Source organism: Vidua macroura, chromosome 6 (assembly GCF_024509145.1).
Source record: "Vidua macroura isolate BioBank_ID:100142 chromosome 6, ASM2450914v1, whole genome shotgun sequence".
NCBI classification, from domain to species: domain Eukaryota; kingdom Metazoa; phylum Chordata; class Aves; order Passeriformes; family Viduidae; genus Vidua; species Vidua macroura.
Window position 1 is genome coordinate 46,723,987 of NC_071576.1, and position 13,049 is coordinate 46,737,035.

The 13,049-nt window shown below is 37.3% G+C and overlaps 1 protein-coding gene across 1 annotated transcript in view; it reads right to left on the reverse strand.

The window, feature by feature from the left end:
- The window catches only part of MUC2 (mucin 2, oligomeric mucus/gel-forming), a 53,746-nt gene extending 45,982 nt beyond the window's left edge, over positions 1 to 7,764 (reverse strand). Inside the window, exons 1-9 of the mRNA XM_053980695.1 lie at positions 7,695 to 7,764; positions 5,797 to 6,061; positions 3,253 to 3,367; positions 3,010 to 3,100; positions 2,507 to 2,616; positions 2,069 to 2,285; positions 1,502 to 1,627; positions 714 to 831; positions 271 to 409 (exon numbers count right to left, since the gene is read on the reverse strand). Of these exons, the coding sequence (XP_053836670.1) occupies positions 271 to 409; positions 714 to 831; positions 1,502 to 1,627; positions 2,069 to 2,285; positions 2,507 to 2,616; positions 3,010 to 3,100; positions 3,253 to 3,367; positions 5,797 to 6,061; positions 7,695 to 7,764 (1,251 nt within the window). The remainder of the gene's footprint in view (positions 1 to 270; positions 410 to 713; positions 832 to 1,501; positions 1,628 to 2,068; positions 2,286 to 2,506; positions 2,617 to 3,009; positions 3,101 to 3,252; positions 3,368 to 5,796; positions 6,062 to 7,694) is intronic.
- Positions 7,765 to 13,049: the final 5,285 nt, after the last annotated feature.

Genomic DNA, 13,049 nt, shown 5'->3' on the forward strand with positions numbered 1-13,049 from the left:
TTCAATTTCTTATATACAAATGACTCCACTGGATAATGACAGCATAGGCAGTATTCTGTCTCACTGAGTTAATCACCCATTGCAGTAAGTCCCCAGCTTCCCCTTAGGGCTATTACAACTAAATACTGAATTTTCCTGAAAGTTCAACTTCCAGCATTTCAGCTTCCCTCTTCTATGGAAGTGGAATAGAATAACAACTCCCAGCTGACACACATCAGCCCACAGACACTGTTTTACTCTACAAGAGAACAGCCCCACTGTATACAGTACCTTGGCCAACACATAGTAGCAGTCTCCATGGAAGGTGTATTTCTTCCCATCAAAAGTGGTAAAATGGGAACCTCCTTGCACTGAGCATGTGCCTGGACAGGGTAGATCTTTGCAGGTCCATCTGCCTGAATTACAGGTGCTATAAACAGACAAATAATACAAAAAATGCTCGTAGTTATTACAGGAGCTGAGAGCACTGAAAGTATCTGTGTATCTGGCAACCAGCAAGCTATCCCCAGGTGTTTTAAAACTGTATCCTTGACCATTTCCTTGAGATTTTCCCTCTGACATATGCCATAGAAACTTACCAGAAATTTTGTTCTATAGACATGCAATATAAACATTAAATTCAGAGATTTTTCAGAACATCTCCTATGACCAAGTGGAAATTTGAAAAATGCAGGCCCATTCAAAGAAAGCTGAACAACAACCAGGATCCTTACCATTCTTCACATTCTTTGGAAATGCTTTCTCCAGGTGCATACGCCTTTCCACTGAGTTTGCAGTGGCACTGGTTAACAGGGATGCAGCCTTTTTCACTGATATCATCATATACAGTTCCTATAAAACACAACATTTACTATTCCAACTCTTTTTCAAATAAGCAATTTCCACAGAGGAAAAACTCTAATTTGCCACACAGGCTGAGATTATCTAAACTTTGAAGAATACTGGCTCTATTTTTTGTAATATAAGACAAATGGAAAGCACTTTTATTCAGCTTTGAAAATCCAAGTCTGTTAATTTATATAACTATACACAGATAAAAAGGTTATTGCAAGCATATAAGAACAATCTCAGAATGTCACATATTTAGATTCTTAGTCTTTTTGGCTGTGTGTAAACTTCTTTCCTAAGGTTGACAGCAAGCCTGAGAATTTCACTCACTGTCCCTCACTGCCACTCTCTGGGCAAATGATGTCCATTGTCTCAGAACTATTCAACCTAAAAAGCGTGATTTACTATATAGTATCAAAAACCCACTTGTTGAGAATTAAAAAGCAGGCCTATTACCTGTCACTGTGTTAATATGTTTGAACTATTAAATAATTTATTAATGAATCAATTATTACCTCAGAAAATTTCACAGTTATTTTCCTCTGGGGGGGGAATAATAAGTATCACTACTCTTTTCTAAGGTATAATTTGACTACATGTAGTATTTTCGTATGACTTCCTTAGCCAAGGCTCTTGCTTTTGTCCCAGATGGAACGGCTAGAATAACACTTGCCTTCAGGGCAGAAACAGCCATCCATGTAGTGCTCCTCACAAAGGCTGCTGATCTGCAAGTGTGAGCAAGTATCCGTGCAGGGTGAGCTGCTTTCTCTATAGACCATGGTAGCAGGACAGGTCTTGGCTGAAAGAATAAGAAAGACACCAGGAGTCACTTGAGTGTTACGTCCATCATTCCTGAGAAACCACAAATCATACACCCTACTCCCTTCAAGTCAGTGGTGTCTCAAGCCAGACTCCACATGCAAAGCATGTTTATCTAAATCTGAACTGCTTTCCCTGGTTTTTACATTTACTTCTTTTGGTTTCAAATAGCTCAAATTACTCCCATCTCCTGCAGCATGAAATCTCAGGTTTTTTAATGGGAACAGAATTTGCTGAAAAATATTTCTTAATAGTAAAAGTAATAGAAGAAGAAAACAGGGAGACCATAATATTTTTAGCACTACTGGTATGAAATTTATAAAACATCCCAACAGCTTTGTAAAGAAGTAATGAATTTAAATTTCATGGTGCTACATGCATGAAACATTTGGATATTTGTAAAATTTGTGTAGCTCCTTACGGCAAAAGTTCTGTGTCCTCCATTCTCCCGGGCGGCCGCCTGCGTGCGAGCACTGGCGGGAATACTCGGAGATGGTACTGCAGAGGCAAAAGGAGTCGTCCTTCCCATTACAGGCACACTTGTCCTGCATGCAGGCTTGGATGTACATTTCCAAATTAAGACGCAGCCGACAATCAGCAAATGCAGGGGAAGTCAGCAACCTCATACACTCGTCATGCTGAGGAGGAAGAGGAATAATGTTTAAGGGATTTACAGGTATCTGAGCTTCTGGACATTTCTTATTTTACCAAAAAAACTGTTGTCTTTTGAACAGCTAGGAAAAAGTAACCATATATCCTGGAAGGGACAGTCCTCCCAGCTTCTGGCAACTAACTTCCTGGTGCACAAGGATGTCTCCATGTGCCCATGCCAAGGAAGTTCACCACAAGAAATACTTACATGCTCATTACAGCTTGGAAGAGCCTGAGTTTCATCTGGGTCTTCACATTTGGCATTGGGTTTGCTGATCTTTTGCATATTCCCATATGTAATTGAGTTGTAGCTTGCATCTATGAGAAAAAAAGTAGAAAGAGAACTTGCTGAGCCCCAAAAATTGATAACAAGGAACACCTGATTCCTGGAACTCTACTGATCAAGGGAAGCAGTTACTATGGTAACAAATATGCCTGTTAGACACAGGTACTTGTTCTGAATGATGTCTAACTGTGCTTTAAAATGTAAAGGGAAAACAGGAAAAGGCTAGTAAAGAACAAAAAGATTAATCTAGAACAGAATAAACTTAGAATGCAGGAATTTCAGGAATGCAACACTGGAACTTAATGTTTAGTCTGGAACAATCACAGAAACCTCTCAAGTAAAATTTGCTCTCCTGTGATGTTTCTATGCACAGGGCTTGTCAGCCTATCTCCGGGGACAGCTGTCAGTATGGTGGGATGACGCACCTCCCTTGATGAACTCATTGTAGATTTGAATGCCATTGTAATCCCCACAGAGACCACAGGTATGGTTATTAAATTTGTTGTCCAGTTCCACCTAAATAATGAAAAGACAAAGGAAAAACATAAAATAATTATCTTTTTTTTCTCCCTTTTTTCACCCCCCTTATTTTTTTTTTCCTACTGAGACAGAGAAATATCCCATGAAACCCAAGAAAGACCAATTAAAAATACTTTGATCATACATACCATCAGGGCATCCTGCTGGTTCCACATCAGAATCAAGCCTAATTTGGCATAAATCTTGGTGTAAATTTCATTGCTCTCAATGAGGACACCAGAGCTGTAGTATGGTGTCTTCACACTAGGAAGAAAATCACAGACTTTGCATTAGTTAGGAAACTTAAGGGTTGACATGAATGTCTATAATAAGCCAAATACCGCAAGAAACAAGAAACTACTCTGACTACCTCATCCTAACTGCACAGAGTGCCTTGTTTTAATGAGGCATAAAGTCTTCTCTCTCTGACACTCGGGACAATAACTCATTGCAAAAAGTCATTTAAAAGGCAAAGCAATATCAGAGGAAAAGCCTACCCAACACTTCGGGCTCTTTAACTTAAAAAAGTCCAAAATGTCAGATGTCTTCAAATTAATCAAAGAAAAAACACCATCATTGTGGTATTAACAGAGGATATTCAAATACTCACTAATAATTTACATCAATGAAAGGAGCTACAACATAATTTACAGCATTTCTTTACCAAAATATCTCATAATCATTTCAGAGAGAATTAATGTTTCATTGCAAGGAACTGCCTCCTTAAGAGAGAGTTCAGAATGCACAGGCAGTTACAGGGACTGCCAACACAATTTTGAAAGGAAAAGAGCATGTTAAGAGAAATTCAGTAGCTGTTTCAGTAGTTAGTTACTTAGTTTTAAGTGGACAGGACTGAGCTTGTTAATGGTGACAGAAGACACTTTGCAGAGGGCTGAACATAGATATTTTTGTGTAATAATTCCTGTCTGTCTTACATATAAACAGAACTGCTGAATTTCATTCAGCAATAAAAGAATTGTGGCAGGCAGTCTTATCCTGTGAAATCCAGAGAACTGGAGTCTGCTCAAACAGAAGTAATGTAAACTGGAATCCAGTCAAAATAACTGGTGATTTTTCTACAGATTTACCAATGTAATTGTTATCCATCAAGATTTATGCATGTGTATGCTCATCTCTTAACTAGTCTCTTGACTGGGAGAACTTTTTCTCCTGATTTTCTGTCACTGGGGTTTTTACAGCATTTACCTCGGGCATTTTTTAACATGCCCAAATGACTTACATATCTAGGTGCAAACTCAGAGATCATTTTTTCTGCTTTTGACTGCATTGTTCATCAATAAACAATGAAGTCTTGAGGGATTATGTTTCTTGAGGGGAAGCATAAAAGGCTGGACATCGTCTCAGCTTTTTGGTATCACAGCACAGAATATTTATTTTTTTTTCTAATAGTAGGACATTCGATCAATCAGTGGATCAGGTACCTGAAAGCTAATCCATGCACTTTTCTACTTTACAGTTTTCATTTCAGCACTGTGAAATGCTATTTTACATGACAATAGATAATTTATAAAAAAATAAAAATTAAAAAAAAAAAAAAAATATTCTCCAAGCACTAAAAGCCAGTTTGGCAGGGATCTGTTGTTTTATGACAAAAAAGTCTGAGACAAAAATGTTTCCATTTAAGAGAAACTGTTTTAAAAGGACTTCTAACTTGTTTTTCATGGAGTTCTTTTTAAGACTTGAGTACACAAAAAGAGCTTTTCCAATTTGAGGCAATAATGGTTTTTTTGTAACTTTGTGTCATTTTATTATGCATTCTAGTATGATCTTTGGAAATCTGAATATTACTTTCAATCCTTGAACATATTTTCATTGTAATGTCTTCCAAACTTTATAGCAAAAGCTGAATTCTGGGCAAAACCAAGTTCTCCAATGACAATTAAAAAGTTCTCTTTTTTCCAATTATGTTAAAACATACTAATTAACTCATGAGTTGCTTCACTTGCTTCAGACTATAAAGGCACACACTACAAGGATAAGCTAATGATAGGAAAGACTAGGTTAAGACACTACTTAGCATCAGTAATGGTGTCAGACGAGTTTCTTGTGTAATCCTGTTATAGGAGGAGAAAAATAACACTGCTTAGTCTGAAAAAGTACATAGTGCCACAGATAAATTAGTGTGAATTTTGACCTGTGCTATATCTGTTAAACTCCCCTGAGGAATGGCCATCATATCTTTAAAAATTATTTATTAAGATCAGAAAAAACTACCTCTCTTCTGTCAGAAAATAAGAGGAAAAGATCCCAGAGAAATGCATTTCCTTTTCAAGGATTTGCTAGACCATCTGCTAAGGTAAACTCAAGATGATTAAACAAATTAAATTAAACAAATGAAGCTACGTCATTTTAAGCCAGTGAAAAATCTGGCTCATGAGCTGCACTGTTTTCTGCACAACTGGAAGAACAATTCACTCAAACCTGTTCCTGACTTGTATTTAAATAATCCCTTATGCCTGTGTAGAAATGATAATTAGTACTAAAGCCCCTCCCCAAAGCAATTTTAATGCTGAATTTCAAAAGGCTTTTTTGTTTGTTTATTTGTTTGTTTGTCTGTGGAAATGCTTTGCAGCAGTTTCTGTAATGGTACACAGACAGTTGTGTTAAGAATCAATCCTGCTTTTATCTTCCTGGCACATTTCTCTGAATACCATTATAATAAAGGAACTTACATCCGCCCATCCACCACAACCAGGTTGGGTTTGAGGTAGACCATTATATCCTTGATTTTCATCAGAATATACTGGATCTCAGGATGGCCATTGCTGTTGAGAGCACGCTGGATGTGGACAGAGAATTCCTTGTAAGCCTCTCGGCAGTCGGAAACAAAATTATACTCGCAAACACCAGGGAATTGGTAGACATCTCCATCAAAAGTTTTGAAATGGTTGTTTCCCCAAGTGCTGCAGACATAGTGGCCATGGCTTCTTGTCCTTCCTGTTAGTGATGAAAAAGAAATAGAGATGAAAAGAAGTGCAAAAAACAATCCAATGTGAAAAACGCTGTGTTCCATTTTACAGTAGGAACCATCTGCAATTATGTTCACAGTGATTCCACAGATTTCAAGCAGGATCAAGTATCTGCCAGGTCAGCTGAAAATATGGAAATCTCAAAAGCAGAATAAGATGTTAATAAATAATTCTGAGACCAGGGTATATCCTTTAATCCTCAATGAGGTGAAGAAACTTACCTGCAACAGGTGAGGAAACTTAATACTGACCACTAACTTGGCTTCTGTGCCAAGCATACTATTTTATTCTGAATCACAGTATTAGTTTTATCAATATTAAATTTTTCCAAGAACTATCTTCTTCCCTGGTGCAAAATGTAGTAGAAACAAAACACATAGAAAACCAAGAAAGTACTACCAACTCTGGAAGACTAATAGTCTCAAGGTTATGAAAGGGCTTCTGCACAACAAGAGATTTCAGGGAATTCTTTCTTTTCCTAAAAGCAGTAGGGATTTCTATTACTGCAAGACAGGAATTTTTCAGAAGATAGGTCAGAAAATAGCTGTAGTAGGAGAAGAAAAAAAAAGTTTTTGCAATACCAAAGTATGAAGATTATTTGTTCCTTTTCCTGCTATCTATACAAAAAAAAAATACAAATTAACAACAATATCTGATCAATCTCCAGGTACTGTAGATTAGGGGTGAATCATAAAAGCTGAGCTTCCTTGGGAATCTTAACATTTCACAAGATTTTCTTGCAGCATTTAACATGAGAAAGCAAAACTGCTAAGAAAACCTCTAGGTTACTGTATTTTGATGGTACCAATCATACCAGATACATCCAGCCAAGCTGGAACATTTCCTTCCCCAGAAGGAAGGCTGCACAGAGATCCATCCAGAGCTCACAGCTGGGAAACCAAATGCAAGGTAAAGCTTTCCTCCCATTGCTAAGTTCAAGACACAGCAGACAAGCTCAATAGCCCAAACCTGATCACTGGATATAATTAATCACCTATTCCTCTAAAAACCAGTTTTCAGTACAAGTGCTCAATTCCATCACTTCAAATTTGATAGCAAATACAGTAAGTCAGACCTTTTGCAAAAGGGTTAAAAATGTCCTAAATGACAAAATAAGCTTTTTTCAATGTTATTACATTCATTTTTCAGGAACAATTTACGTTGCTCCAAAGCAACAGACAACACAATCACCCATTTCCTTCATTGCTTTAACAATTAACCTCTCAAAGTCCTACAGTTCCTTTCTGCCAGTTGCTTTCTTGCCTTACAGTTCCTTTCTTGCCTTACAGTTCCTTTCTTGCCATACCTAGTATAGACTCAATGCATGGAAAGAAAAGCAACACTGAAAATATTTTCCAAGCACATCAAACTAGAAATCAATGCAGTAGAGATAGGCACTAATCTCTCCAAAGAAAGTAGGAGCTACCAATTTTTTCTAAGCAATGTAGTCTCAGTATTTGAAAGCTTAAGCAATTTAAGGCATCCTAAAACTCCAGAGCATTATTTAAATGCCCTGCCTCCTTCTAGCACCACAGCGATATTTTAACTCTCTCCTTATTCTCCAGGAGGCAATCTGATACCCTTTTATCTCCAGAGCTTACCTTTTTTTATTTCATTAGCAGAGGAAAGAGCCAGCCAGAGGAGGAGGAGGCTGGCCGCTCTTAGCCCCATGGTGGCTAAGGTGGGTGAATGGAACACCACTGGAACCTCAGCTTTTTATAATACCCACTGGGGCAATTGATTCTGTCACAGGGGAATTCAAAGGGAGGAGGCAAGAGGAGGGGTGAAAAAACAGGTGTGATATTTGCAGAAGATAAGAAGTAAACAGACAATCATTTTTCACCATAAATGAAGGAATTCAGCATACAGGAAACTATAATATTGATTCAGTAATCATGTAATTTTTTATTGCTCTATTTCATCTACAGGATGCTGTGCTTTTAAATCCTTCAAACGCTCACACCAAGTTTAACCTTCAGCAACTCCCATAACAAATAATGAATTTTGGGTGGCTGAACAAAGAAATCCCTTGAAGAAATTTTAAGGTGAGACCTTAAAATAAAGGCTTCAAAACCAAAGAATTTTTAATTTTTCATCATCACATAGAATTATTTCTGTAAAAACTAAGTGATGTTTTTGAAGCACTTTGTTATTAACAGTAACCCTTACAAATAAAATGGCACATCATGTGCTGTAAAATTATTTTGCAGGCAATTATTGGATTTCTTTAATTTTTACAGCTCTTAGGAATGTCTAAACCAAAATACTGCCCATACTGCATATTTTGCCCAAAACATAATCGAGACTGGGTGAAACAGTAGGTTCAAGGATTTTACAGAAAAAAGAGGTGCTCTTTCAAACCTTATCATGGTGTAACAGAATGTCCATCAAAGTTATAGAGATCTTCACATAATATTAAGCTTTAGAGAAAAAGTAAAAAGAAGAAGGGAAAATGGAAAAACATTACTGTTCTTAATTCTCCTAAACGTTCTTGCTCATTCTGGCTTACTTTCTACATAAATGATAAAATTTCAGTCTGCTGTCCCACATCAGATCCTACAAAAGCTATAGGGTCAGCTTTGTGCAGAGAAAGATGGGAAGTTCCTTGGGAGAAGAAGAAAGCAGAAAACAGAATCAGGAACCAGTTCAGAATGCTGTTTCGGAAATACAGGATTTCCACATGCACATTATTTTGTGCTGAGAAGTTCTATTTAGAAGGTCTTTCTGCAACTCTCTCCAGAAGACAAAACACAGGCTCCTTGAGGCAAAGCACACTTCCTTCAAGACATCTTGTAACACATCTGCTTCCAGTCTCTACATTTCCTCATCAAAAAATTTTCAATGCAGTGACCAGAAATCTGTAATCCTCTTGATCATTTACAGTATTTCTTACTTTCATTGATCATAATACAAGTAGAACTTTTATATTTTTCAAAACATCAAGGAAACTTTTTGCTTAGCCTTTTGACTGCTCAACTAGAAACATTCTCTTATCATAAAAGCATATTCTTTAGCTGCTATTTTTTTATTAATAATTTTATCTCAACTATAGCCTAGACTTTATCTGAACATCTTCCTGTTTTCCCTCAATACATCTCAAAATGTTTTAGATTTTTTCCTTTCTCTATTTGAGAATACAAATTTGTGCTTCTCTTACCCTTACATAGTGTATCATTTAACGATCCTGACTGAAATTAAGTAGGAACCCTTTTCTCCCTCATTAATCTATCACTGGAAGAATATAACTTTATTTTCCTTCTTGGAAAATAAAAATAAACCCAGTAATAATCAGTTAGAACTAACCATTCATAGAAAACAAAGCAAAAAGACAGTCTACAGAGATCTTTCCTCAGTGGTTACTTTACCATACTTAACTTTTGATACCTCAGAGACATCTCCCCACTTGGCATTTTCTGTCTTTTATGCCACCAAAACTCTTAGTTCAGAAGTGTTTCCTAAAAATACTTAGGAGATTCCCAAAGGACTGTTTTTTGAGGTTTTCTTTTCCTCCCTGTGTTTTTCTAGATAGTTTGGCTAGAACTCTCACCTCAGAAGAAAAAGGGTTTCCATTACTTAATTCCTATAACAGTCTTTGAAAACTGCAACAGCAACTCCATGTACACAGCAAACCTGACCCCTTTTTAGATTAAACTGGATGTGTATGCTGACAGGTGTAAGTTGGAAACTTTCATGTTTTCCATTCAGGTTTCTTTGCCATAAAACTCCTAGATCTCGATGGAATCAGTCTCATTCATTTCTTGTGACTGGGAAAGAGAATCATCCCTCAGCTACAGTTGCACCATCCCTCAGTTCAATCTGCTGGTATTTTCTATAATTTTAATACATTCTGTGTAGGAGAAGAGCTATTTTTAGCTAAGCACCTCTAAATTTTAGAGACTGATTTGCGCTGCTCCAGCTTTGTCCTGCCTGTACAGGGAGCATGATTCCTTCTTGAGCTGTGAAGTTACACAGGACAATTTTCCTTCTGCAGTCTTTGCTCCTCAGAGTGACCAACAACTTCCCATTGTCCCTTCTTCTGACATATGTGTGGCTTGCTGTGACATCCCTAACTAGAGATTAAGGGACATCAATATGTCTTTAAGCACTGAGACCACTCTTACAGAATTCACACTTGAGCTTACATGGCTGTGGTAATCTGAAGAGAAATAAATACAGATGCTTATCTCCAAAAGTCCTAGGTATTTGTACTTTTGCTAGCATTAGAAGGTGTCCTAAACTCCTAAACTATACTGTCTCTGTTTCCTTATTGACAGAAGGGTAATGATCCTGTCTACCATCTGTTTTATATGTTTTTTAGAAATAATCAATCTTTGAGTTAGACATCATAGCCTGGTTATTTCTTGCTCAGCTTAACTTAAAGGTTTTTGGACTATATATTTTAACCCAGAAAAACCTTATTGGTAATGCGCATATAACATCTGTACGTATGCATTAATTTATTTACCATAAATTGTTTGACAACCTGAACTAACCAATCATTTTGCAACAAAATTAATTCCACTTTGTCATTACCATCTTTGCCCTAAGCTTACATAAGTTATCTATACCTGAGTTGACCTTTCTGTGGAACCTTGTGCCATTCCTGCTTCCAGTCAGCTTAATCAGAAGTCACCTTCCTCTTTTCCATATTGGTCAGGTGTTCAGGTGCTTCTGTTACCAAAGATATTTTTTATAATTCTGCATGCTGTCACTATGCAAGTGGCAGAAGAACTAGTGACAAGAAAGAGGATTTTAATGTTTAGGTTCTACAGCTGAGTATTAACAGAGATGGTTTTTTAAAAGTTCCTGGAGCCCATAAGTAGCAGTACAACTTCCCATAAGCTTTCACTGTATGTTTGACCTAGGACCCCCAACACCAGTGCTACAAAAATCACTGCTAAAATCCAAAGCATAAAAAAGAAAAGTTGGTTGCATGGCAAGTGTGTTTGTTATAGCAGCAGATGCAGATGCAGAAGCAGAGATAAAAGATGTGTTTTGCGTCATGGTTATGTCATTGCATTGTTTCCCTACCCTTAAACTTTTATGAGACTATTTCCAATTGTTCCATCAGCATAGCTAACCTTTGATGTTCGTTTAGTGACAGGGTAAATTTATTTTGCAATATGCTTGTTGTTAAAAATAGAATCTACATGAAAGATTATCTTAATTCTGAATCACACTGCAGAATAAAAGGGCCTATATGTATCATTATATAACCTTAAGATAAAATTCAGCTGAGACCTGATTTGGTTTATTTTTTTAGGAAGAATAAACAATTTTTTAAGAATGTGGGGTCTGTTTCTATCAGTTAACATATCAAGAGGAAATCTAACTGCACTCTTGCCACAGCAATCACAGGATGACCACTGTACAAATATCTCAAGAAGTACAATTACACTTGGTGACTGAGGTCTTTTCCATATCTGCTTTTGTAGTCCTGACTTGCTGATCACAGGCTGCCAAACCAAGCAGCAATGTTCTATCAGTAATGTTGTTCTGCAGAAGTGGCCATAGGATTTTTTTCTGCTACTCTTCCACTGGCCAGAATTTCACCAGAGCACACACAGCCTTATACATGACCATACAACTGCACATCACTGCTTTTATTTCAAGCACAGAGATTGTCTGAACTGGGTGGCTGGAACTCCCTTGGCAGCCATTCTAAAATAGCTCTGGTAAAATCTAGTCAAATTACGAATTCAGAGATGCAGCATACACAATTACTGCATTTCCTTGACTGAGGCATTTAAGCCCTCTACAGCACATCTTGACAAAAACTTAACAAGCAACAGAGACTAGCAGCAGAAGGCTGAACAGTGCATGAAATTGTTAAAGCAATGACATAGAAGTAATGGGGGTGAATTTTGACATGCATGCTGCCAACAGATTAATCCAAAATTACCAACACAAAAGGAGCCAGCATTTAGATGGATGTAAAACTGATATAGAATCAATTTCATCACTGTAACCTTATGTGGCAAGCACATTTTTCTCTCTCAGGATTTTTCGTTGAAGTGCACAGAGAGAAATGAAAGAGAAAACTATTTCTATTTCTGCTCCTTGTTTTTTCTCTTGTGGAATGTGTTTGGAGAATTGTTTACCTAGAGTGAGCGCTTGGTTAGATCGTGGTGGATTGTTTGGGCCTGATGGCCAATCAGATCCACCTGTGTCTGGACTCTAGAAAACAAGATCACGAGTTGTAAAGGAGTTAGATATGACAGAGAAAGTAGCATGTAGTTTTTAGTATCCTCTTTTATATAGTATATTAATGAATTATAGCATAATTATAATAAAGAAATCATTCAGCCTTCTGAACTGGAGACAGACATCATCATTCTTCCCATTTGGTTCGCCAGCATCTACAACAACCTTGAGCAGCCTTTGGGTTATGGGCATTACTTTTCATTCCAACAAATACAATACTGTAAGGTATCTGCTGATGCTGGCTGCAGTATAATGTTCTTACATGCCCTTCCTTAAGTGGTTTGGCATAGAAATTTTAAGAATAGCATCCATTTTCCACTCACAGTCCGTCCTTCTTTGGAAGTCAGCAGCTCATCCCCTCAGATTACAGTTGCAAAACATTTCCTTCTCTTCCAGTTAGGTACAAGTGGGGATAAACACATGACACACAATTAATGAAGATTAGGAAGGGACGTAGAAAATAATTTCAATTAGTACGCTTTCCTACTTACACTTAGCTTCTGGAAAACTTTAATCTGCAAAAAGCCTCTGCACAGCAGCTTCTACATCAATACACACGGGGAAATGCTTGACAATTTAAAATATTAGAGCAGTTCTCTTTGCTTAAGCATCTGTGGGATTTACTACAGGGAAATGGACTGAGTCAAGAAGAGATGGCATGGAAAAGGCACCAAGGGAATTACACTTCACATACTTTACTCTGGTAATACACAAACCGTACTCTGGTAATTTTACCCCAGGGGAGTGGGATT